General features: G+C 39.8%; 1 protein-coding gene across 1 annotated transcript in view; it reads right to left on the reverse strand.

Moving 5' to 3' along the window:
- Nucleotides 1–18263, reverse strand: part of LOC306745331 (dynein axonemal heavy chain 11) — a gene marked incomplete at both ends in the record, with an annotated part of 37388 nt that extends 19125 nt beyond the window's left edge. Inside the window, 49 exons of the mRNA XM_079228095.1 lie at nt 45–284; nt 986–1088; nt 1228–1393; nt 1688–1892; nt 2455–2628; nt 3031–3162; nt 3262–3412; nt 3615–3763; nt 4076–4203; nt 4337–4469; nt 4562–4639; nt 4723–4917; nt 4994–5086; nt 5266–5404; nt 5496–5612; nt 5690–5835; nt 5955–6111; nt 6232–6392; nt 7761–7892; nt 8571–8804; nt 8897–9049; nt 9162–9288; nt 9373–9464; nt 9547–9771; nt 10297–10419; nt 10679–10801; nt 10907–11065; nt 11194–11277; nt 11481–11639; nt 11735–11821; nt 11939–12055; nt 12189–12411; nt 12489–12658; nt 12747–13001; nt 13119–13451; nt 13981–14376; nt 14512–14616; nt 14823–15018; nt 15148–15263; nt 15360–15497; nt 15599–15715; nt 15853–16020; nt 16113–16334; nt 16549–16760; nt 16913–17012; nt 17090–17279; nt 17367–17560; nt 17667–17810; nt 18048–18263. Coding sequence (XP_079084221.1) covers nt 45–284; nt 986–1088; nt 1228–1393; nt 1688–1892; nt 2455–2628; nt 3031–3162; nt 3262–3412; nt 3615–3763; nt 4076–4203; nt 4337–4469; nt 4562–4639; nt 4723–4917; nt 4994–5086; nt 5266–5404; nt 5496–5612; nt 5690–5835; nt 5955–6111; nt 6232–6392; nt 7761–7892; nt 8571–8804; nt 8897–9049; nt 9162–9288; nt 9373–9464; nt 9547–9771; nt 10297–10419; nt 10679–10801; nt 10907–11065; nt 11194–11277; nt 11481–11639; nt 11735–11821; nt 11939–12055; nt 12189–12411; nt 12489–12658; nt 12747–13001; nt 13119–13451; nt 13981–14376; nt 14512–14616; nt 14823–15018; nt 15148–15263; nt 15360–15497; nt 15599–15715; nt 15853–16020; nt 16113–16334; nt 16549–16760; nt 16913–17012; nt 17090–17279; nt 17367–17560; nt 17667–17810; nt 18048–18263 — 7977 coding nt within the window. The remainder of the gene's footprint in view (nt 1–44; nt 285–985; nt 1089–1227; nt 1394–1687; nt 1893–2454; nt 2629–3030; nt 3163–3261; nt 3413–3614; nt 3764–4075; nt 4204–4336; nt 4470–4561; nt 4640–4722; nt 4918–4993; nt 5087–5265; nt 5405–5495; nt 5613–5689; nt 5836–5954; nt 6112–6231; nt 6393–7760; nt 7893–8570; nt 8805–8896; nt 9050–9161; nt 9289–9372; nt 9465–9546; nt 9772–10296; nt 10420–10678; nt 10802–10906; nt 11066–11193; nt 11278–11480; nt 11640–11734; nt 11822–11938; nt 12056–12188; nt 12412–12488; nt 12659–12746; nt 13002–13118; nt 13452–13980; nt 14377–14511; nt 14617–14822; nt 15019–15147; nt 15264–15359; nt 15498–15598; nt 15716–15852; nt 16021–16112; nt 16335–16548; nt 16761–16912; nt 17013–17089; nt 17280–17366; nt 17561–17666; nt 17811–18047) is intronic.
- Between the last annotated feature and the right edge of the window lie 9182 nt (nt 18264–27445).

Here is a 27445-nt window from a genome sequence, read left to right on the forward strand (position 1 = left end):
CTTTTAAATGTCCAATTGCAAACAATGCTCACTATCAGTACTACCTGAAAGACGTTAGACAAATCTCGTAGATTAAATATGTAGTGAAATTTGATGGCCGTGGGCAGAAAGCTGTGAACCATCTTGTGATGAAGAGTTATGGCAGCTTGAACAACAGCTACAGCACTCCTCTGAACCAGTGGACTGAAAAGCTGCTGCTTCAGGTGGCCACAAAGGATCTGACTGAAGATTGACATCTGAGCCTCAGACGAAGGAAAGTTCACCGCGAACACTGAGAAATGTCTCTGTGGAGTAAAATGCAGAAAATGTAGAACAGGTCATCATTTTGATTATTAAAAGATGCTAGTTTAGGAATGACTTCAGGCTCACCCCAAAATTGTACAGTATATAATTGGTAAGCCTTTTTAATTCTAATTAATTTATCTAGAAATATGTTTTCAAAGTACAGGTTACAGCATTCATTGTATGTAGTAGCAGTATTAATAACAGCAGTAGTAGAAGTAGTAGTAATAGTAGCAGTAGCATGCGTAGTTAAATACATCCTCACTATGCTGCCACTTGATTATAAAAAAGTAGATAAATATGTTTTGTTTATGGTCCAAACCACACACCAGATTTAAGAAGAGTTTTTCCTCGTGGCATTGTAATTGCTGCTCATTTTCCATGCTAATCCTTTTCTCCACAAACAAGTAACTGAAATGGATTTCTGAGAACTTTCTGCAGATTAAGATCTACCATAACATCACATTGACTCAAGACTATTGACAACAATTTGAAAGGATAAACTGTGCTTCTGTCAAAGGGAGCTTTAAAATAACAATTTGTATACGAATTCAAACAGGCATTAATCAATCCTTACTGAAAACTACACTGTACCTAAAATGTTGAACATTTGTATTGAAGAATACATTATGCTTGTACAATATGCTTCTTTTAATCCAACATCAGAAAATAAGATTGAAGGCCATATAAATTGGAAACGTACTTGTAGTCTGGGGTTGATGGTGAAGCTCCCAGCAGTTGGATTCATACAGGCAACATACTGGGTATTGTGTATTTCTTTTAGGCTCAGTTTCTGCCTGTCATACCTATAGAGAGCAAGAAAAGATGGCTTGGGGTAATAAACAGAACACACCATAGTAAAATATAAATATAAATAAATATATTTCATGTGGTGGCATCACACACAACTAAAAGATTGGCACAAAGTGTAAGAGTTCTTCTCACCAGTGCCCATAATCCAGATGCTGACGTATAAGTGTGTGTGGTTGCACTGTTCCATAACTGTCGACAGCGGGCATGTTGATGTCATCTATGAAGTAGAGCATCCTTCTGTTGCCTACAGGGGAGTAGCTTCTGCCTGCTCTTTTCTCTAGTTGTTGCTCAAGAATCCCTACAAGAGAAAGCAAAGTGATTTGTCACAAATCTACAGCAACAAAAAAAACTAAACTGCAGTTTATACAACACAAACAATATTGTTTTAAAGAGCTAGAATAATCTTACACTTGTCAAACCAACTTTAGAAATGTGAGGATGTCATATGACTAGTAATGATTGCACAAATTACCTGAGTGTGAAGTTTTTGCCCCCTCCACAGTTTTTGAATCTGAGCATTACCAGCAGATGGTGCCACAGTTTACTTGAAGTTCTAGTCAGTACTTAGGAACAATCAGAAAGCCTCACTCACCCTGCAGCATGAGGGAGGTAGTGTAGTAGTTGAAGGGTACTTTTGTTGTCATGGAGCTCTCTGGCAGACAGTCAAACTTGTTCTTGACAAGTGCAGTCTTTCCCACTCCAGCATTCCCTACAAGCATTACTGGCTGTCTCCTCTCCAGCAACAAGTCCATGAAGTACCGAAGACGCACAGTCTCTGCTGTGTGTACCAGAACAGCCTGCAATCATAGAAACAGCAGGAGACAGAGCAGAAACATACATAGTTATTATGGCTTTCTTTGAGTGTGATTTATTGACAGACATGTGTTCAGTGAATTGTATGTGATTTATAATGTCTTGTATTTCCCTAGTACACCACAACTATTCTGTCATAATAGCATCATTTGTTCAGAACAAAACCCCACTAATTATGGCTCAGCAAGAGCCTTTGGAGCATTCACAGCTGTACGCAGGAGCATAAAGAAAGATAATAGAGTGTGGGTGATAGCTCAAGCCTTGTTGCTCATGCCTTCACCCCCACACAGTCTGGTATGGGGTGTAGTACATGGTAATCAGACACAGTGGAAAGCCTACCATCCATTCGAGCCCCCCTGCCATAACCTTATGATTGGACTTTACCCTCTCTTATTATGTTCATTGAGGCAGACATGCATTTTTAATATGCCTGTATTGTTCATTTTTGGTTAATTTCTTTTAAGAAGGCTGCTTGTGAAAGTCTCGTTATAGTTACATGAAGGTTGCTAATCTCCCCTTTTTTAATATAATCATATATGTTCTTACCTGTAATGGTGTATACGTTTCCATTTCAAAAGGAGGCACAGTGTCGCTCCAGGGCAGGAACCGTTTGGTTTGAGGGTCAAGGTAGTAGTCAAACACTGTTCCCTGTGCTGGCAGCTTCACTGTCTTCATTTCTTTGGTCCACCATTGACTGAACTCCACCCGGTAATCATAGAGCTGGACAAATCATTGAAGATATAATATCATGCATTAATTCATATAATTTCAATGAAAACCCCCACCATTAGTTTAAATTGTTGACAGTTAAGCTTATATTATTCTTGGTCACTTGTCTGTCAGAAAGAGGCACTTTGTTGCACATCACCCTATATTTATACCTTCCAAACAGAAGTATAAAGACAAATTAAGGAGTAAATACAGTGAAACATGTTCTATGAAAAATGCATCATTTCTGTCGAGGGACAACTGTTGAGTTTTGAGCACCAATGAAAAAAACAAAGCTTTCTTAGCTTTATGAGGACAATTATTGTCATATAGTTGCTGCATGCAAGTAATTACCAAGTTAAAAGGAAAATACTATGTATAATGTCATCCACTTGAATTAAATGAAAGTAATACCTGATCTTGAAATAGGGCCCCACCAAAAGCCCAGATGCAAGCAAAGGTGAAGTATGTCTCATAGAGCTCACGTGGAGAGTCAGATGGAATACTTTCTGGTGTTAGAAGGCAGTCGAGCAAAGTGCAGAGGGTCTAAATAAGAAAAAATAATATATTTCACTCTGATTTGCTGGCTGTTTAGGCATACAAAGGAAGTAATACATTCACTGCATGTGCTTGTGTATTGTGTACCTGCACCATAGAGTTTTCTGGGATAGGAGTGATGGTCTTGAAGCTGTTTCTCATCTGTTCTAGACAACGAGGAACATATTTTTCAAACATTATGGTGAGATGGGCCTTTTCTGTCTGGCGTTCTCGTTGGTCAATCCAGCTGGCAACGTACCTGAGCAGGAAGGAATCATTTTATATTGATGAGCTGATTTGATCGGGATCTAAATGAGTGTCCTTAGTCTTTGGAATATAATAGATTTACATGACATAGTCACTTTGGTGCAACAAGCACAACACATGAAACAGAAGGTAATACAAAAACAGCATTACAATGAAAACCTTTGATATTATGTGAATACAAAACTATCACTCACGGGTTCCAGCCCAGGTCCTGTTGGTTAACGTAAAGAATTCCTGCTCTAGACACAGTAGCAGGAGTGGCCGTCCTGAGGTGACTGATTTCAAACACCAGTCTCATGGACGAAGTGAGTGGCACGCGTTCATTACTGGCCAGAGTCAGAACCTGAAATACGTTACGAAGCATTACGGTTTCCTCATATCATAATATTTGCATGGTCAATATGACGGACAAGACTCTACCCAAACGATAAGGAAAACACCTTCATATCTCATCAGGTGTGATGGAGATGCTTTAGAATATTTCAAAGCAAGATCACTGTGACTGTGATTCATTGCTCTGGAAAAAGACTTCCATGTACTCACACTCCAGGAAGTGATTGCTGAAGGAGGGGGAAAGAAGCATTTTTTTTCTATCTATACCACCTTGGTTGCTATGTGTTGTACAATAGCAAATGAGTGAACAGGAGGGAGGTACCTTGTTGTCATCCATCACTGTGTTGAGTGATTCAATCCACATCGGATCAATGTCTCCATCCAACACAATCCACTTAGGTCCTATGTGGGAGATGTTTGCTTGCTCTCGCATCAGTGATGAAAGCAAACCTTACAGAGATGAAGAACACAAACCACAGCTGAGATTACAAGGCATTAGCACTGTAAGATAGATCTAGAACGACTTAGCACTGGTTCACGTCTTTTACATTTTGTTATCTCATCTAAAACCAGCTTTGTTTACCGTCTTTCCATTCCCGAGTTGCGTGGTGGATGAAGCCAAACAATTCATCTCTGTCTACTGCCTTTGGATTGAGGTCATTCCATACAGGCTTCCTCTTCAAGTTTACATAGGTTTGATGGAGAACTCTCAATATCTATTGAAAAGATAAACACCTGATATTTCATGTGCACTACCAAAATAAATTAAGCATTTACTTTCACAATCTGTAATGCAATACAATATAACCTGGCTTTTCCCAGTCCCAGCATTTCCAACAACAAAGACAGAATGACGCACTGCCATGAGTTCCTCCAACTGCACCACCTGACAAAATAAATGTAGAAATAGATTATTTCATTATTTTGTATAGCATTGACCAGCTAGCTATACACCATATCATCTCAAACCTTAAGGATGAATGTCTCCTCAGGCTGGAGCCGGAGCTCCAGCGTGGTCTTTCGGATAGCCTTTTCAAATTCACAGTCTCTCTCTCGCTCCACCTCCAAGCCTGGGAACAGATCTCCCAGCAGTCCCAAGAAGATAGTCACATCTTCAGTGACAATTTTAGGCATGTTGAAGTCCCTCAGCGCACGCATCAGCACCTGGGAAGTAAAATGCACTTATAGATTATAGACTCTTCCTCTTGTCTCAGTGAAATGACATGCACATGTAAGTCACCTGGTCCTCTGGTCTACTCTTGTCTCTTCTTCTCAATGCCCCTGCCACAACCAGAACAGACTTGACAGCACGCAAACCCCAATCATAGTGGTCCTAAAAGACAAATGAGAATAGACAGTGAAGATGTGTACTTGCCATAAATCATATCATACAAAGCACAACGATGGTTTCATGTGGTCCTAATGTATAGCTGAACATGTTTATTATTGCTGCTCTCTGTTCTAATCCAACATTATGAAATATAACAGTGCTATTAAGTAATTTTCTCCTACCTGCTTAGAGAGCAGTTCCTTGCAGAGAGTGTACAGAGTGATGAACTTCCTGGCTAAAAGCTTAGCACCCCGGAAACCTTCAGCAACCAGCATTATCTCACAAATAAGCTCAGTGTCCGGCACCACCATGGCACAGGGTCTGCAGAAGCAGGACACAGACCATGCAGACAATAAACTGAGTAATGCTGAGTAAAGACACACTATAAACAACGTGACTGTATCATTCTCACCTGAAAAGAGCCTTGAGGTTCTCGGGTAGCTCAGTCCTGCCTGCGTAGCCAGGGTTCATGGTGATGAAAATCCCCACAGAGGGCTTTAAGACAATGTCTTTATCTAAGAACAGGAACCTATGAGGTTGCATAAAGGGTTAACTGACTGACTCTTACAGTGTAAAGGCTTCATGCATTCAGCTTCAGCTGGTTACCTTTTCTTTTTTGAGCGGATGGCGTCATGTATAGTTTTGACCTGCACTGCGACAACTGACAGAACATCCACAGCGATGCGATTGAACTCATCAAAGCAGCCCCATGCTCCAGTCTGGGCCAGACCCTTGTAGATATTACCAATTGACTGAAAATGATGTAAGAAAAAAGAAAAAAGTTGCATTAATCATACATTACTGAAACATTTAATCAAAATATGAACGGACCAACGGTAATAATTATGAATTGTCTGCTTAATGGCTTCACCTTGTAGTCCATTTGCTCAGAACAGTTGAAGATGTACACCATGACGCCCATGGCTCTGCCAAGGTCCTTAGTGGTCTCAGTCTTCCCTGTTCCAGCGGGGCCAGCTGGGGCTCCGCTCATGGACAGGTGCAGTGACTGAGTTAAGGTGATGTAGCACCTGAACATGGCAACAGCACACAGGGAAACACAAACATGTTTTTGGGAAATGCTGATTGTAGCGAATGTATGTATTGAAACGTTACATGATAGACTGAAAACTAAAAGGCAGCAGAGTTACCGGTCTGTGAGGGGAGTGATGACTAGACGTGGCGTATTTCCAAGATACTCATATGAGTAAAGGAACTGGGCATCACAGATCTTGACAAAACAGTGACGCTGCTCCTCATACCAGCAATGCCGGAGCTGGGAAAGCCACTGGAAGGCCTGAGAGGTGGTGACCTGTGAACGCATGTGGCTGCTATTAAACTATGTCAAAGAGATCATATGTCACAAGAGGTAAGGACAGCAGGTAATATGATAAGCATAACTAGTTCAAAAAAAGTGTTTTGTTTTAGTTTAGGCCAGGGGTCGGCAACCCGCGGCTCTTCAGCCTGCGGCTCCCTGACAATCTTTCAAAGGGAACACCTCTTATCTTGAAATATGAGGTTATATTGTGTCAGTGAAAATAAAAATAATATTTTTTAACTAACATGTGCATCAGATCCTATTACGCTGTCAAACACCTTTCCCTGCAGGTGGCTAATCATGATTTTCAGACCTCCGCCCTCGGCAAATTATGAATGGATGAATCTAAAATTAGAAAAGTCATGGAGAAAAATAGAGTTTATTTCTGTGTGGACGTATTCATTTGCTTTCACTGCCAACGATGCTGGTTTACCTGTATGCTTGATATGTGGCAAGAAATGTAATGTTGAAAGACACTTCCAGAACAAGCACACCGTATTTGCTGAAAAGTATCAAGCTGCAGATGAGCGAAGAAGAGCGATTTCTCAACTGCCGCAGCAAACTGAGCAAAATAAATATACAAACAACTACTGCTGCTAGTTCTGTGGCAGCTCGTGATATACGGGCATCCTTTAGTAAAACGTATATAAAATATAAATGCGTTTTAAAATGGAAACGTAGTGTGGACATGGCCTTTATTTCTAAATTATTTTCCACCAATATTGGGAGGACTCAAGACCCTCAAAGTTCTGTGTTTAATTGAATTCAATGTAGCCGACACATAACAGTGTATTTTATTTCTCCTAATTTTTCACAAGTGTTAGAGGTAAAATAGATATACAATGTGCAGATTTGTCTTTATTTTTGTTCCATAATTTCATAAGTAGAACAAACTATAGTTTTTGTACAAATACTATGACTATATATACAACTTTATAAGCTGTGATATCAAATATCTTCAGACAAATTATATTTGGTGGAATAGGGATAGTAAAGGTTGCCGAACCCTGGTTTAGGCCAATAGTTTATAATATAGTCTAAACATTTGGTGAAATGAAGGCTGTGTTTATCTCATTCCATAAAAATTTACAAAATCAAAAACTGTACTATTCCTATTCAGTTTTGTCATGTAATTTTTACCTCAAATTTTATAAAAGCTTTTTGTTTTTACTGCATATAGGTTGCAAATGACTGCTACCATATGGATTGTGATCTTCAGCAAACTATAATCTCACTTTAGAAAAGCTAAACACTGTAATATGGTCTTTTACACAACTTTATGATGAGAATGACATGTATAATGCCAAAGTCAGCTTAATCAGAATAAAAATAATTATTATGGGATGATTCCATTGTGATTACCTTTTTGGCAATGAGGCTGGCAACAATGTCTCTAGCATGAACATCAATAGTGCACAAAGTCATGACCTTCTGTCTGTCGCCTGAGCTCAGCTCTCCCAGCAGCATGCCGATCAACAAGTTCAGCTGAGAAATCTGGAGGGGGGAAGAAAAGCATATTCAAAGCAATGCTAGACTGATAATAGAAGTTACGGTCAGTGTGCCGATATAAATGTGCACCTGTATTGTTAAGTATTCAACAGTAAGTCATTCAAACTTAAATCATGCAGAATAACAAACAGTCGGTATAAAATGTGTATCATATGGATAATTTTAGAGAAAACATCTTTGATGTCTTGCATTTCTAACTGGTCTTGTGCGACAGCAGATCCAATCAGTCCAGTGTGTTGAAGGGAGGGAGAGATTATTCAAACGGAAACCAAGGACATGGTAACCTTAAATATTGCTGATGAAACTGACAAGAGTGATAATACTGTGTGAGCGTAGCCAATACAAGGCCTCACACACCCATCTCAGGTCACTGACCGAAGTAATTATGACGGCATTATGGAAAACGTGTCCAACGTCTTTAGCAGTTGCCACGTCACTCAGAGATGACTATTTCTAAACTGTCAATTACATGAACTGATGTTGTAACAAAATGTATAATAATGCAAATAGATGTTGATTCATTTGAGTTTTTGAGGCCATGATTTGTGGTGGTGTTTTACTGAATCATAGTTTTTTAAGCAGTTTTTCGCTGTTCAAAATATTGTGTTCACCTTACAAGGTAATACTTTTAATGGTGGTGTGTTTCCTCATGATACAATGTACCTGTTTCTTGTTATATTCTTTTAGTGCAGTCTCAAATCCTTCCTCCAGTCTTTTAAACACAAGCTCCATATCATTGCTCCACCAGATCTGGGATCCAATGAGAGCCACTTGGGCAGGAAAGTCCAGAATCCACTGCTCTCTGGGCTTGTCCTCGTACACAGACACAGCCTCAGACAAGTGACCCCTCACACATTCCTTCATAGACTCTTCCAGACAAGAAAGCCATGCCTCCACCTAATGTAAAGTGTTTGTACCATTAGTTTAGTTCTTTATCTGATGAAATGCAATAGCTAAATCAGATTATTTGATACTGAACATAATCTTACCGGCCCGAAACAGCAACATTCTGTCTGGAATGGGACATATTCTCTCTCTTTGCTGTACATGCCCAATGCAAGTTTAGGATTATCCAACTGTTCGTTTTTGGCAAACTCAAGATCTGAGATGTTGTCAAATAATTTTGAGAGGTGAACAGTTACCTGCAAAAGACATTGAGTCATTCAACTTTTCATTATAGACACAGAAGTGAAGTAGTGACACTCGACAAATACTAAGAAAAAACAAAACAAGGGAAATGTCACATAAATATACCTCTCTGGGCCGACTCCCTTTGGAAAGGATGTCCAACAAGTCTGCAGATGAAATAAAGTAGAATCGTGGAAAGGCAAGTCTCTTTGTCTCCAGGTATTCGGCAAGAGCTTTTTCACACAATGTCAGCCTGTTAAAAGAGAGAGTATGGGAGTAGTGGACACATCAAAACAGACTGAGTAGTATAATGAAAGTGTAATGAAATGAAAGTTACCTTATTTGAAGATCCTCTAACTTCTCAAACAGATGAGGTTTGTTGGTGGCCTCAATGACATTTATAGTCTTAGCACTGTCCAACATTAACTCCTGAAAGAACCAAAATTACCATGTTTAGAATGATGAAAAACAGCATAACTATATGATATATATTAGACACATATGTGCAGACCTGGAATTCTGCATCGATAGCTTGAAACCTGTGAGCATCTGCAGGAAGCTGTTCAGAGATGTCGTCACAGCTTTTGAAGATGCTTTTCAGGTATGCCCATGTCCTTTGGACCTCAATCCAGACCATCAGCACAGAGTCAGCTACAGTCAGCTGTTTCTGTAGTTCAACTACCTGGGACAGGAAGTGATGCAGATGCTTGCTCTGAAAGATGCCCTGGAGTTGAACCTTGAGAATGAAGACAAGGGGACATGTGTATAGCCTACAAAAATGATTGGATCCAATGTATAACTCAAATACATCACACTACTGAAGTACTAGCCTCATAACCTTAACCTCATAACATGAGTCAGTTTAATTACAATGCATATTCAACCTAATTTGCATACCATGCCATAAAAAATGGGGGAGGGAAACAGTCTGTTTCCACAAAGATCTAGGCATTCAAGTGGCAAGCCTTCTAATTGCTGGCTATAACCCCCCCAATACATCTGGTGGACATGTACAAAGACCGCCACAGTGCAACAATGTCCTGTGTTCTACAGCAGCTATAAATCTAAGGACTCAATAGGGACCTCTCCACTCTCAGCTGTGCTGTTAGACAGTCAGACAGGGCGGCCCCTTTCTGCACTCTCATCTCTATTCAGCACTTAACTATCAGTGCCTCTCACAGACAACTGGTCTTAAGAACTTTCAGAGCAATAAAGTCACACATAAAATCTTAGTAACAATATCAGAAGCTTATATATTTACCTGATGATCCTCAAGAGTTTCAATAAGTTCCTCATCACATTTAAGTAGTGGCACTGAGGTTTGGTAATGATCTTCATATGAAAGCTCCATTGATTCCCAAGTTTTACCTATTTCTGTCACAACCTGAAATAAAAAAATAGTGGCAATAGTGTTAATGATAACACCTAAAGCAAATATGGTAACTAAAGCTGCCCATTGAAGACCATGTATATATGATTTTATTTTGATTTACTTAAAATGAAGTGTTTATTTATTACTTAAGAAAAAGATAATTCTTCTTCAGCTAAAAAAAAAAAACATTCAAAGAAAATCTATTGGATTATCTGAAAAACACACACAAAGTCACAAAGCTGAAACCAGACTCATGAAGAATGTTTTGAACCTTCTCTATGGCCATTTCTTTGACTGCCTTATCCACAATGTCGCGAACTTCATCTTCCAACAAATGGAGCTGCAGAGCCAAGAGGTCTTCCAAGGTGGTACTGTCAGTCACAGTGAAGTCCATCTAAATTAAAAATAATTATTGTCATGAGGCAACGTTTCAGATTCCTATCATGCAGGAAATAAATACTGCCCTATAGTATGAGTTCTGCTGTGGGTATTTATGCACCTGTTTTGTTCTAATTAGCTTCACCCAGTGGCGCTCTCGTATTGCAGGGTTCTGTAGCTGACTCACGGCCTGAAGTGACGTCAACAGGTTCTTTACATAAAGGTCTAACCCAGAATACACATCCCACACGCGAGCCTCTTTGTCGAGCTTCCGTATGTCCTACCCAAACAGAAGGTAGGTAAACATAATTAGTTATTACAGGCATCTGTTACAAATAGCAATGGTGCATGACAGCAAGACAGCAGGAGAGATATGCTGGTGTGATGTAGCACTGTTGGTGACCTCACCTTGGCAAACCTCCTCAATTCTGCATCCATCTGGTCCACGTTTATCTGCCTCCATTTGGTCATTGTCCAGTTTTCCACACTGCTCTGTATAGATAAAGACACATGTAGAGGGGTCAATGGGTTAAGGGTACTTAATGGGGACATTTAGAGGCTAAGGGGTGTTCAAAGAATAAATGACAGCCTCCAAGAGGAAAGGCTGGTCAAGTTATTGAGTTATTGGGGCATTGTAGTGTGGCGATGAGGCATTCAGCTGTATTTCCCTTGACACTATGTAATAAGCTTCTTACCTGCACATATACAACAATGTCCCACAGTTCTTTGAGGACAGTGGTCTCTCGTCTGCAGAGCTTGATGTCTCTGTAGTCAGGAATAGTAACATCAAAAAGATTTGTTGACTCCTGTAGCTCTGCTACTTCTTTCTCCATGTCTCGCACAGATTTTTCAGACTAGAAAACAACACACAACACATGGTGATTGTTATCCAAAGTGTACAGGATAATACACTGTTATTTAAATGATATAGCAATGGTTAAACTCATACTTTCTCCAGACTGATGTATGGACACACTGCATTGTAATTAAAGGGAGTTGTCGCTCTGAACATCTCTCTGAATTTGCTTTGCTTCTCCTGAAAAAGGAGAAATACCACTTTAATAGCCTTCACTTTGGTTCAAAACACAATTTCTTCAACACTTTATATATAAAATATATCTGTAAATAATAAGAGCTTAAAGCGACTTGTCACCTCAAAAGTCATGCATCGTCTCCGTATAACCATCACTTCTGCATTCTGCATGGGTGCCACATCATGCCTCACTTTGAGGGACAATTTCTTAGCCCCACTCCATTTCTCTGGAAGTTCCTGTCACGAGAATTTGTTTGATTTCTCAAAGGTTGAATGGCAACAGAATGCATTTGTGAATTCATTATAATTTGTTTGTATATCATCTTATTTAGTACTTGAAAGTGGCCATGAAATATGTTCCTTTCCTTACCTCCAGCTGGGAATAGACCTGGTCTGGTATGGTCACTCCATACTGTTCCAGTAGGATTATTGTTTCCCTGAAAGGCTCAAACATCTTGTCTGTGGCTGCTTGTCTATCCCTGACAGCCAACAAGTGACTCATCACTTCCACCAAGCCACGGTGGTTTCCTTTAGCCACAGGCTGGCCTAGCCCTTGAACAGTGGCTCTTACGAACTTCTGCAGCTCATCAAGACTGAGTGGGAAAGCATGCACAGTGAGAAGTGATGTTACAGTTTGGTCTGCTTTTAATAACTATGCAGACATTTTTACCTGTTTGTGACGTATGTCAAGAGGTGTTCTTTAAAAAGCCAGCTCCACTTCTTTATAGTGTTCAGGAGGCTCACTTTAAAGAACTTGATATCCACTCGAAACCATCCATTGAACACTGTGAAGTCTTCAAGCTTGGAAATTTCAGCATACAGATCCTCATAATAATCTATCTGTAAAAATGACACCAAATCAGCGATTGCAATTTAGACACCTGTCATGTATTGGAAATGTGATTCATGATTTAAAAAAGCATTTGACCTGTTCTTTGAAGTTATCGATTGTGGGCGGGCTCTCAAGGAGTGCATTTGCTCCACAAGCCTCCATCTCTTCAGGCGCGAGTACACTTCCATACAGAAGAAACTGGCTGAGAAACTCAGTCCTGTCATCTTGCCAGAGATGAGTGTAGCAGTCAAACTTTCTCTGGTAATGTATTGCTTTCTTGAGAACGTTCTCCACTCGCTCCATTATTTCTTGTCTCAGGTCCAACAAATCTAGCATTTCATCCATTACATCCTGTAAGCGTAAGAGTTATATTACATGACATATAACATGAGGATAATCTACTATAGACTACTTTAGAAAGACAGAGTGGACTTTTTCTGCTTTACATTGAAATCTACAGCATAGTACCTGGTAACTCTCGATGCTAAGATGAGCAGCCACTCTGTTGATATTCACTGAAGTCTTGAATATGTCTCCAACCAGTCCTTCTATGAGCTCATAGAGTCCGTCCGCTGCATCTTGCTCCAATGAGGGGAGGTTAACCATTCCTGAGCTACTCAGCATTAACTGAGCCTCAAACAGAGGTGTCTGGTTTGGCCATGATTCCATGTTGTCCGCAAGGAACTGAAGAGAGTGGCGGATGTAGCAAAAGAGCCCCTCCACCACCATCTCATCCACATACTCAAGGTAGGACTGCCATGCTCGCGACCCAGCGTCAGCGTGGAAAAGGGCCATATTCTCCTGATGAAATTGTTACAACATTGGAGAGGTGGTGAGCACAAAAATGTTTGGTTCTGTACTTGTATCACTTCTGATATCGGGGCATGGTGCAGGTTGACACATTCGATTTGAGGGGTTTGATCTATTTCAGAATAACTAGCGCATGTACATTTGTGTAAAACCTATCAGGTAAAAACATTTTTCAGTCTAGTCAGTCAAATTTGACCAGAATCAAACCGCATCAAAAGCCTTAGGACTGTTAATGGTACAAGACAGATTATGGCTAGATTTGTATTTCTTAGAATATTTGTATTATTTTACTGTAAGAAACTGACTGCAAAGCCAAATATAAGTACAAATTATGAAAATTAATAAAGAATTATGGTTTTAATTCATCTGTGAACATTTCACAATCTTGACATAACACTAAAAGGTTTTGGACCCATGCCAAGAATGTAATGTTGTTTTACTGTTTATTGTTTAATTACAGTAGAGAAATACATCTATAATGTACAAAAATGAATATTATCATACATTTAGCCACACACACCTGTACCAGCTTATGTATAGAGTCTCCATCCTTCTTCACGGAGCTGTACTTCTTGTTGACACGGTCTCCCCTGTCTTCCAGCTGTATTAGCGAGCCTCTCTTGTTGTCCTTTCTGCTAAACATGGGCTTTTTGCTCCATCCCGTCATTATCGACTGGATGGCTTCGCAGTTTTCTTTGGCTCTACTGACTCGACATACAAGGTCGTGGACCAGGTCTTTGGTGGTGCTGATGAAGCTCCAGCTGTCCGGATTCTGCCATGTCAGGTCAGACTCTGCTCTTGTCAACAGCACATCTATGGACTCCTGCTCAACTCTGATGAGAGGAAGTTCCACCTCTAGCACTGTCTGCTTTAGCTTGTTGTACCATTGTACTAATAGCTGCAGACTGCTGACATACTGGAAAATGCAAGTGTGGAGAAAAGATATATTCTGAGGTACAGACTATGTAAAGAACAATAGGAAATACATAATGCGTATTGCAGGTGTACATGTGTGTAAGTGAGCCCATGAAGTAACAGGTTTGTTTCTTACCTTTGTAAACATGTCCCGCTTCTCAAAAACTGTCATTGCAGCTGCAGGGATCTTGATCTGACTGAGAGACTGAATATACTTCACATCTTTCAAGACTTCAGTCAGCTGAGGAGTGACATGAAATTAAGTATTATACATAGTCACAGTGGGTAGATGGTGAAATGTTTAGTCTCAACAAACAGAAACCTTTGGAGAATATAAATAAGTCAAATTAAATGACTGTAAAAATAATTGATAATTGACCCAAATTAATTGGTGCTCTGCATCTGTGCAGTGTGCAGTCTAGTTTGCGGGGACAATACACCAAATACCTTTGGATTGAAGTTGAGTGAGATCAGGTCAGATGAGGTATTTCGGAAGATAAGGGGCTGGTTCAGGTTGATCAGGCAGACCTGTTCCAAACCGCTACACCAGTCAGAGTAAATGTCCTTCTCATATTGGTCCAGGAGACACAACATCTCCTTGTACATGTGGTATTCCTTCATCATCTCTACACCTCCTGCAGGCCTGAAAATATTGCACATTTGTCATATGAAAAATGGTCATCTCCTAGATGTACTGTACCTATAAATCTGTCTGACTAGCTATTGTTTGTAACTAATAGATTCACTGAAAATAGTTGGTGTTTCTACTAACATATTCAACAGTAATCTGATTTTTTCCCATGGCGTTTGAATACGTTGTCTGAGCATTTTTGCCCACTTCAAAGCTCCAGATGTGTGAGCCATGTTCTTAGTCAGACCACTTTCCATCTGTAAACAAATGAAGAATTGAACAAAGTTGTTGCAAGGACAATACCTATTGTGCCTTGAATGCATATTGCTAATTTTCCTTTTTGCTTCCGTTACCTGAGTGAGCTGGGACCTAAACAGATATTTACATCTCTCCAGCTCTTCTCTCAAATGTTGCTGTAGTAGAAAGAAGTTGGGACTGAATATCTGTCTGATTTGTCTTCTCTCCAGGAAAGGTCCAACAATAGTCAGCAGCTAAACACAAAAATACAAAAACGTTGGTGTCCCACTTGTCGCTCTCTATTCACTTTATCAATACTGTCATCAGTATCATCTTAACATCCAGTCTTGCTTACTTTTAATGCAGATTCCAGACCTGAGCAATCCTTGAAGGCCAAGCATAGAAGACTGGCAAGGCGGCACTCAAAGTCCACAATCCTCACTTTCAAATCATTATACTCATTTTCAAAACCCTGATGAGTTGATAAAAGTTAACAATTCAAAAGCAATTAATGATGGACGCCACTGTAAAACAGTGCATTACGAATATGCTGGAGCTGTTCATGGAAATCTGAATTAGCAATATATATGGCAATAAACTTAATTTCACCTGAGAGCTGAAATCAAGTGGGCTGTTTTCACTGTGCTTAAACACTTGGCAGTGGTTAGTGAACTCTTTGTACATCGCACATGCATGCTCACTGTAGAGTTTGCCATTAAGTCCACCAAACTCCAGTTTTTCCATCCTCTGAAAGTCCAGCATCACCTCAAACAAGTCCTGCAAAGATCAAATAAGATAGTAGGAAATAAAACCACATAGAAATATTACCTTGCTGTGACACCTGAGTACAAACAAAAAATCTGTCTCACCTCCAGCTGTAGCATTCGGTTAAGGAAATGATTGAAACGTGCAAAAATCATGGCAGATGGGAAATCCCAGGGTGCATGTTCCACATGGTTGGCCAACCTCTCCCTCTGGGTCTGGTAACTGTCTCTGAAACATCTAAAGACTTTTATCACCGTCTTTACCATTTGTTGACTTTCCTCTGGATCCTCTCGGAGCAGCAGATCCACAGAGAGGTATGCAGAAGCCTGAAGAGGGTAAGATTTGACATCTGTGAATTTGTTCACACAGACAGCCAATAGCTGAAGTCAGAGTAATAGCACCAGCCTAGACTAGCATCAGCAAAGCATCATTTAAAAAAAAAACCTGTACATTGTGTTTAACTATATTCCCAACAATTTCACATGTATGTGTCACTCAATGTATTCCATCAATACAGCTGTTTGAAATGAAGATTTCTACCTGCTCAATGAACAGATTGCATAGCTCCTGCAGTAACACCACGATGCGTGCTGGTCTTTGATAAGATTGGCAGTTGCTCCAGATAAGGAAAAGTGTGTGTAATAGAGCAGGGATGAATGTTTCAAAGTGAGGAAATCCTCCCTTTTCCAGTTGAGACAGTTGTGCGTGCAGTGGCTGTAGATGGATGTCAATATCCTTGGCTTCTTGAAGTGCTTTTGATTGAGAAAAATAGGATTTGAATTAAAACATCATAATCAAAGATAACACATTTTGTAAATAGCATTATGCTGTGCATCACACATTTGACAAGGTATAAACTAAAGCATGTCTCCTTGGGTTTTAAAAAGGGGCCAACTAATCTTACCATCAAATACATTTCCAATCAGAGTCATGATTGTTGGATGATAGCTGCTATCCATCATCTCCAACATCTTTGCCATCTTCTGAACAATGGCACTCTGAAGCTACAAGGGAAAGTACCATACATGTGTCAGGAGATGATATTTATTTTAGTGAAGATCAGGAGAAAAGGGCAGCATACCTGGTGATAAATGTTCTCTATATTGCTCTTCCTGGAAGCCCAAAACGTCAGCTCTGCATTGGGCCCTGGATTGCAGCCTGTCATAAGTAGGTCTGATGAATCCTCCTTTAAAATGTTCTGGATCAGATTGGTCCAGTTGATGACCTGGGTCTCTATGGCATGGGCCAGTGCCCTGTCATAGTTATTGTACCTGAGTGTGAAATACATGTTGAGCGTTTCATTTTTTTTAAATGAAGATCCTAGGCTCAGAAGCAAAACAAGATGTGTGTTTTCTTACATTTTGACGGTGCTGTATGAATTTTCAATCCAATCTATCTCCGTTGGAATAGGGAGGACGCTTTTCCCTAAAATCTGTCCCCTGACAACGGATGTCTTACTGCACATGTTCTCAACATGTAGAATCATGTCTTCAGACATCAGATTTGGCCACATTTGATGGTTTTTGTTGTTTGACAGCAGTGGAACACATACCTTTCAAAAAGACAGAAATAATTTACACAGTACTAATAACGGCACAGCACATACAACAAAATGTGTGTTTATGAGACTGGTGTAAAATGGAGAGTATGACAATCACCTGCTCAACTGTACTTGATAGCTGTAACAGTGGTGATGGAGACTGGAGGCCAAAAAGCAGAAGTTCCCTGTAGTTTTCCGAGGTGACGGGAACTACTCTCTTCTTGAGGATGTAGATTTGCTTATGTTGAGTCACAGGTGGGACCTACATTTGCAATAATATCCCAAGAGTTGACTACACACTGAAATGACACTTCCAAGTAATTCAATAAAATATGTCGCACTAAATTCACCCATTGCAATATATTGTAAATGCCCTAATCTTAGCTGGCTTGCTAGTCAGGTGTATACAGGCCAACTAAGCTAGCTGACGTTATAGTCATCAACCACAGTGACGTAGCTTACTAGCTCAACGCTGCTGAAGAAGCATGAAGTTAGTTACCTCTTTAGAAGCAACCAGACAGGATTTTTTTGATGAAGAGAAAAATATAACAGACTCTTTTTCGAAGAAGTTGTTCAAAGCCGTGTGAAATTCTTCGGTGACAGCACTCCTGTCCCATGTCTGGCGGTGCAGGCGCAGGAGCCCACACACTTTTCCCTCGACAAACTTTACTCGGTCGTCTTCGAGGAAACACGGCGCACTTTCTTCGTCGGACATGACTGCTCTACGACCGGGACATGACTGCTCTACAACCGGGACATGACTGCTCTACGACGGGAACGTCCTGCTCTACGACCGCATCCCGTTGCTTAGAAACGGCCAGTGCCGTCAATCACTGCCAGAAGACTCTTTGGCAATTAAGAAACAATCTCTTCTGTTGACATTTTTTCCCAATTAAATACGTGATGTAACAATGGCGTATTTATTTTAGTAGCCAATTATATCTCCTAAACTATCATTTGACCTTATTTCTAGCATGAGGGTATAAAAAAATAAAAAAAATGCACAGTTGAAAATAAGTGCTCTAATTTGTATCCCACAACTCATTTTTACTTTTAATTTAACACAAGAGACATGAATGTATTTGAAGGTCCATGTACATATGTGACCTACAGTCATTTCATGAATACAGTAGTCTGTATCGTACAGTCATTCAACATTCCTGGTTTAAACACATGCAAATCTGTGGCCCCTTTTATGACACATATGTGACAGCACTTAGAATGAAGGAGCCTATACGTGTATGAGACACAGACTGTAAAATATAGGCTTTTGTGATATATATACATGTGAGTTTGAGACTAGTTTGGCTGTTGTCTTAGCAGCCCAGCAACCGCCATTTACAAGGCGCTTTACTGCACCTCATTCCAGAGCAGCCTCTGGGTCTGACTGCCATAAATCAATAACAAAATACTTTTTTAGGAGTAGGTTAAAGATTCAAGTGGTACTCTGATCTACTGCTTAAAGTTCAGTTTGTTTCAAACAAACATATTGAAGAAAGGGATGCGATGCAGGATTTTGCCAAAGAATTATTGTTACAAATTCTTAATACTTATTTTTCCTACTTGTTTCACATTGAGAAACTGATCCTCATGGAAAAGGAGGGGAGCGTGAGACCAACTCCTCATGTTTACAGGTGGCACGGCCGTTTTGGACCTCATCACTAACAATGACAAGACCACCTACGGGGAAGAGATTGCCTGCCAGTTGCCATGGTGCTAATAACAAGTTGGAGGCCATGCAATCAAACAGTTTAGCTGAAGATAGCTCATGAAAATGAGCATGTGGATTAGTCAGTGCAGATATTAACATGGTTGAGAACATGAGTCATTCAATTAGCTAAAAACCAGAAAACACTTACAGCATCAAATGGGGTGAGATCATTATAGAACTATCACCACAATATATGATGAAAAGAAAAGGCCAACGTCTCGCAATCCTCTCCGTGTACAATTACAGCTCTGCATGTATCTTTCTGTTCCTTCATCTGAGTTTGGCCTTCCTCTGCAATAAAAGGAAAAAAATAAAGAAGATAAATTTTCTGCCAGCTGTTTCAGATCCCGGACTGCAACATCACTAAAGTGTGCAAGACAGATTCCACCTCCCAAGCAATCAAAAACTGTTTCTTAGGAAACAATGCTGTGCGAAGCTGGCACTATACCTACCGCCTCAACCATTTTCCTGCCAAGGCTTGTTTCACTGCTGAGCTAGTCTTCCTAATACCTGCATCGCTGCTTGTTGTGCACTATGACATCACAAATAATGTGCTGCAATCTGACTGAAAATATTTAAGTTCATTAATCACTTGCAGTCATTGGTATTCAAAGAAGTGTTCTGTTATAATGCATGGCTTGGCTTAATGCAGTTTAGACAGTTTAGAGTAGGTTGAAAGTGTGTATGTATAACGGTCTGTATTATTGTTCATGGTGCACTTTATCTTTGGGCCTTCAAAATGCCACATAGCTACATTTGTAATCTGAAGCAGCTCATCAATGACTGGCAGTGTCAACAGACTGTTGTTGATGATGCTGTATTGATTCCCAAACTGAATCACAAAACAGCACTCCATCATGACAGCCCAGTCAATCCAACAAGCTGCGGCAAGCAAGCAAATGTCCTATTTGAGATTAAAATCTGTTATGCTTGTCTCTAATCCTGAACCAAGCTGTCTCTGTATACTGAAACCATAAAGATGAACGGTGTATAAATGTCTGTGCCTTACAAGCTGAGTGATCTTCCCCTGTGTTGTTTCTAATTATAAGAGAGGTAAGATAAGGTTTTTGTTTAATTATTGCTATATGTCTATCTTTATCAGCAGGCAAGCAATTAGGTTCCACTCCACAATTACACGATTATTACATTTAAGAACAACACACCGGTTTTCCTAACTTACTTTGGAAGTTGATAGAGATACATACTTAATTGATCCCAATTGAGAAATGTGTGGTGACACAACAGTGATCATGTGCACCTGCTTCAACTAAGGGCATCATACAGAAACAACATTAAGAATTCAAAATTCATGATTTTATTGGTAAACCTTATTTTAGCTATTTACTACCCCAATGTTTATATATATTTTTGACATTTGAAAATATCAATGACATCAAGTATTTATTTTTTTCATTAAAGAAATATAGTAATACAACTGACAAAATAAAAAGGATTCAAATGAAATCTGTAGTTTACATCAGGAATCATCAAGTCAGTCAGACTCATTAACTAAATCACATCAAACTTCATCCAGAGTAGTTTCACAGGGAGCCGTTTCAGCAATGACGTATTTCACAATTATATTAAAGGCATTGATGTGATCCAATCCTGTGGTAGCATATATACCACCTATATAGGGTCAATTTAAGTAGTTACAGCAGCAGCCACCTGCTCTGTGCATATATATAACATCTCTGACCACAGGTAGATGGAAAGTACACGACAAGGTCGCCCTCTACAGGACAAGGTTGAGCTGGGGCTATTCTCAATATAGATCATAATCTCTCAAAAAGGAGGGGCAGTTTTATTTATACAGCACATAATCACAGATTCTTGTCAGATGGCTTTACAGCATGAACAACATAAGTACATCTGTCCTCAGATGCTGATATGGAAGGGCATATCATGATTTGCTTTCCAAATTTGTACTCTTCCTCTGCTGTTTGATAAAGATTCAATCAACTTTGAAGTTTTGAGTATGCTAAAGTCATTGGATTAAGACTTGGGAAAAAGTGGTTTAAGTGAAATTATAATGTAGACTGTGCGTCTCTTAATGTGCGCACCGTCACCGTCAGTGGAGCCCTGCAGAGGGCACTGGCTTTTCTCTTTTGACAGATCCTCATGCTGCTCCAGGGGACACGGAGGTCCAGCGAGGAAGCGAGATAGTTTGAGGCGAAATGAATCAAGTTGAACCCGCTGTTTATTTCATAAAACAGAGAGAGAGAGAGAGAGAGAGAGAGAGAGAGAGAGAGAGAGAGAGAGAGAGAGAGAGAGAGAGACAGCAGCTGATTTAAAAGTCCCCCAAAAAATCAATTTATAAGCCATATTTAAAAACACAGACACGTCCGGAAGAGGAGCACATGCGCGCTGCGTGCGTCTGTTTCGGGACCTCCCGTCCGTACACTAGTTGATCACACTGACTACAAAAATGATCTATTGTCAATTATTCCGTCAAGTGATTGCGCCACATGTCTCAGCATAAATTATACAGGATACACATCTGATACACGCGATGAGCTAGTTTCGCTGCGTTGATGGCAAATAATAGCCCCTACATGTGGGAGATTTGACCCCTCAGTGAATTAACGCCCCTGTAATGAAATATTTAAAAAAACAAAACACAGGACTGCTGCATGTGCCCTCAACCTGACAGTGAGATCTCTGTTGGCAGATCACAAAGACTCCGACCAGATAGTGCTAAAGCTCTTGGGGTGTTATGTAAGCCCCAGGTTGAACAAATTTGTTAGCTAAACACCCGAGGGTATCTGGTGATGGATATGTGGTCCTGGGGGACCGGGGAAGGCGCAGTACAACAGCCGGCCGCTTATCTTGAAAGGCTTGTTTTAAGTGCTCCTCTGCTGAGAAACAAAAGCTTTAAGGGCACCTATTACCCTACAATTGTTGTACAATTCCCATTGTTTAGTTAGTTCACACACATAGGTATTAAGGCATATGCCATGCATTAGGCTTATATTTAAACCTGGTTTAAGTGTTTTCTGTGGATGGAATAATGAGAGTATAAATAGCCAGATGAATCTGAGCTTCTGGTGTGAGACTCTAGAAATGTGTAGCTTTGACGCCTAAAGTGCATTTAATTAATTGCCACATCATTTAATGGCACATAAAGTCATCTTACATTTTTGTGGTGACTGTGTCTGTGAGTGTCTACAAGGCTGGGGGGTGAGTACGTTGGAAGCTGGGTCCAGGCGGTTAGGTCGGACTCCCCTGAGGACAGCCAGGCCACTTGTGTCTGAGGGGCTGGTTTATCCCACTTAATCAGCATCCTGAGAGAGAGACTGGCACTGCCCCCATGGCCATAATGCCTGGGGTCACTGCAGGCTCCTCAAAATAAAGAGAAGCCCCACCAGACAATGCTGCTGTCAATCAGCCTTAACCTGAGCTGGGCCCTTTATTCCTCATATAGTGTACTTGTGTAATCATTCACTCCATAAATGCAAATTATCTCATCATTGTTTTGACTAACACAGGGCACACATAGAGAATGCTTTTGCATTTCAAATACTTGGATTTCTCACAGTACAGTTTCCCTTTCCGGAGACTTCAAAATGGATTATACAGAAGGGCAAATCATGGATGTCCTCGAGCCAACACAGACACCTGCTAAAATGAGAGTAGCCTCTTTTTATATGACAAGCCAATACATATCCAGATTCTCTCAAATATATTTGCATATATCGTGTGAAGTAAATTCTGCTGGTCTCTCTGCTTAAGAAATTACTTTTCTCAGGCTGATCATCGCAGCAGATGCTGCTGGAAATACATTTATCTAAAAAACTAACAAGATAATGAAGACACAGAAAAACGCTTCCTGCAATTTGCAGTAGCTTTTCCGCTTTGTTTAGACCATAATTTACTTGTTGGGATGACACATGCAGTCAGTGGTTTGGGGTTAGTAGCAGTAATGTCCCAAGGGCTTCTGTCAGTCCGGCAGCGTTATAAATGACAGAGCTGAGTGAGCCTCCTTGGCTGTTTCTCAACATGTTGGCTTCCTTGGGGCCTTGTGTAGCATTTGCAGAGCGTGTGCCCTTTTGATTTCCTAATCCCAGCACGAGCAGTGGAATGCTGGCTCTCCATGAGATATTCCCCTCACAAGCCGTGATTTATGTTCCTGTGGTGCGAGGCTCAATGGGGAGAGGATCGCAGGTGTTGTGGAGCCTCAGTAAAAACTTTTAATATGCACGCCTCGTGGTCTCTGGCAGGGCCCTGCACAAGGATTACTGCCAGTCAAGGGGGGGATGGTTCAATAATGTTTAAAATTCATCTGAGGCCTTACAGTCTGATAGCTATTATACAAACATCCATGTATGTTTTATTCCAGCAGAGGTACAGTATTACACTGGTACATGCTATGTTATCTGATTTACTTTAGTTTTGTCAGTTTCAATTAAACAGATAAAAAGGGAAATTGTTGGATTTAAATTGAGACATGTTTTTCTGGTTTCATAATATTCACTATTTATAAAATACAGAAAAGGAAATATTATATTGAGTGCATATTTAAAATAAACCAGCAAAGGATTTGGCAGCAGTTACACTGGCTGTTAATTACTGCATTGTGGACTGTGCAGTTAAGTTAATGCCCACTTTAAAGTGAAGAGGTCGACCTTTGCCCATGTCACAGTAAAAGTCTCAGCATTAAATTAGAAGGGCAAACATTCAAAGCTCAAGTGTTTGTCCTCTAGTTGCCACATCATTGTGTATCTTCTTGATATTTTAATTAAATAGTTGTGGAGATAATTCTTTTATCATGCAAAGTGCATTGAAATCAAGGGTTGTATTTAAGTTACTATTCCATAATTTTTAGAAATAAAAATAAATAAAACTGATTTACTCCCCACTGGCTTTGCTGTCAGACTAATGATTGTGTGACTGAATGTAACAATTTGCTCTGCAGTGGTCCAGATATGCTACATTTCATTCATATGTGTCTTTGATATTTTTGTCATGTGTTTTGAAAATAAACTTACAATCAGTGCCACTCTCCATATAGGCTCAGGCAACGATAATTTGACTATAACTATAATCTAGCATTTCTCTGAATAAGGTTATAATGCTGACAAGAAAAACAGACGTAGTTCATCATTAAATGTGATGACACTAATTATACTGCATCTTCCCATCAAAAATGTTTCCATTCAGAGATTTATATATCTTTCTGCCAGTGAGCCAGATTGTGTCATGACATGTCACAGACAACTTCACATGCACTAACAACCTTCCTGCATGATTTAATAACAGTGATCTGTGTTAATCACCTTCCCTCCCTTTTCCGCTTTCCATACTTTGCCAGAGGGTTGCTGTAAACTGCACCAACTTACCTGCATGCAACTATCTTGTCTTCTAATGGCTGCATTCGACCCCATCCCGCCTTTCTTTGGTTTGTTATCTAGGCGCAGAGGTCAGAAAGGCCTTTCAGTCATGTAGCCGGGTGTGCTGGAGGAGGAGGGACCTTTTCAACTCTCTTTTCTGTGAATCCCTGAAGCTGTTGTGGTTTGGGCCGTCTTGGTTTTCATACAGTATGTTGGATAATACTTTTGTTAAGATGGAAGGGACTGAGCATTCAAGTGAGTCATATGTATTCCAATTGGTGTTACAGACCGAAATTATAGGATTTCTCAATTTAATAATGTTTAGACTCTTTATGAGAAATATACAGACTTTGGTGTTGATGTATCACTCATTCGCGCTTGTCTAATTATGGGGAAGAAAAGATATTTGTTACAAAATCGAAATTACATTGAAATGGTGGCTACTTTGAATATCGTAAATATTAATAAAATGTAAATTCTGATGATGAATGTCAGTATTTTGTGGGTAAGTTACCCACATTATTACATCAACTCATTTGCCATAGCTTAGTAGATCAATGCAAATGTATAGAATATATGCAAGTCTGTGTTTTTTCTGTTGCCTTTTGATATTACTAACTAAACGTGTCCTTGTCATTTTGGCTTGTTAAACTGCTGCTAATATCTCAGCCTCTGAAATTTTGTGACACTGTCAGAATTTCACCTCTGAATATATGCTAAAATTGTGCCTCCCCAAGGTTACATAGCAGATTCATTTAGTTCTTACTGTGCCCACCCCCTCCCCCTCTTACCTCTTTCCCTCCTTCCCGTCCTCCTCCTCCTCTTCTTTCTTTCCCATGTCCATTAGACCTTGCAGACTAATCGAGCAGCACCAATTGCTCCCGTGGTGAGATCATTAAGTAAATTATTTTAAGATCAAACGGTCAGCAGCCACAATGAAGTCCTGTGTAATGGTAAAAGCCTCAGAAGCTGCCACCCACCCCTCTCTCAAATTAAGCCCAGTGGGGAGAGCTCTGCACCTCTCAGGTGGATGCCCCCACCATTAGGCCTTTTAGCTGCAGGCTAAGGTCGGACCCACTAATTGGCCCTTTGAACAAAACTAACCCACTGACAGGATCTGACTTGTATGCAGTTTAAGAGTGCAAAATTGTTCCAAAGACGGCAGTTTTAAACCACTGTAATAGTCTATAGAGAGCGTTATTATGTACAACATAATGTGTGATCATATTAAGAGAGATTTATAAAGGGGAGAGACTTTTCTTCCCGCTTGGTTCTTTTATTTGTCAATAATTGCAACAAGAACTCATATTGTAAGAATAGCAAGGACCTGTAGCGATGATTTCTGTAAAACCAATATTACGTAAGCCTCTGTGGAAATGGTACGACAGCGCGCTCAGGTAAGCTTGCTAGTTTAAAAATCTACATTTCAAGCCAAGTAAAATAATACAAAAATGCACATCGAGTGTCCCAACTAGATGGTTTTAAGTTGGAAAATTAGAAACTACAAAATATAGTACACAAAAGACAATAATATTGGATCAGCTAACTAACTGCAGAAATAGATAGGTCATATTACAGTATAAGTATCTCCATCGCTATATATTTAGATGTTTAACCAAATGTATTTATATATTTTTTAATATTATGCAGCATAAATCTGTGTATTTTCAACATGTGGAAAGAACCCACTAACCTTTCTTTTCATCTAATTAACATCAAAGACACTTCTGGTTGATTATTTACTGGGTCTTCATTTTGTCAGTTAGATTTGTACCAAGGTTGCTTTTGTTCATCTATGTAGGACAAAAAAAAGCAAAAGCAAAACTCTGATCAGGAAATAAGACACGTTGAACAGATCCAAACCTTCAGAAATGTGTGTGTAAGTAAATCCATGTAGGTTTGTGAATCATACACGGACTCAGTATAAAAGCCATTAGACGGTGATTACTCACAAAGTGCTGTCCCTGGATGGATAGGTTGACGGCTTCCCTTTTAATAGGTCAAAGTTCCACACAGCTAAACATAATGAAGAGCATGTACTGTGCGCTCAAATTCATATACATTAGATCCATGCACTGATGTTGGCCTTCACCAGTGACATTGTTTCCTCAAATTATTTCACATATGTGCCTAAGAAGCTAGAGTCTTAAAGACATAATGCACAACAAAACATTATAAACAAACCACAGCAACACAGCCGTGTTCTTGCAGTTGTTTATTCTCCTCAGCTGAGGAAGTGTTGAACTTACAGTAGCTTATGGTGTGGACACAGGAACCAATGCAGCAAAGTGACTGTGAGAGTGATTTATCCTCCTTTGGCATGAAGCGTCAGTGTCATCAATCACATGGTTTTAATTAGTGATGGCTTCCCTTTGTGGCTGAGAAATGTGCATGTAATTCAATTTGGGACTCACTGCTGCCTCAAGAACCCCACACAGAGATTTGTCAATCCACTGTAAGTTCAGGCCTGGAACAGTTGATACTGGTGAAGCTGGACACACAGATCCCAAATGATACTTCGCATCTGAAAAAAAAAAAAAAAAAAAAAAAAAAAAATTATATATTAAAACAAAACATTTAAAAACTCACCCATTCTAGTTTCTTTTTTTTATTACGGATTTTTTGATGGGTCAAATTTATTTGAACACCGTTACATTGTGAAAGAGTCATCGATGTCCAAGAGGAAGTTAAAGACATCATATTTTAAAAGGACATGACCATTTTCTACTGAGCAAAGTGATTGTACTCAACCACAAGAAAACGTGGACCGACAACGTCGTCATGTGAATTGACTGTATGAACCTTTGTTGTATAACCAAACATTTTGAAGTAAGACGAGAATGGAATGCACTCAAA

Source organism: Taurulus bubalis (genome assembly GCF_910589615.1).
Source record: "Taurulus bubalis genome assembly, chromosome: 12".
Taxonomy (NCBI): domain Eukaryota; kingdom Metazoa; phylum Chordata; class Actinopteri; order Perciformes; family Cottidae; genus Taurulus; species Taurulus bubalis.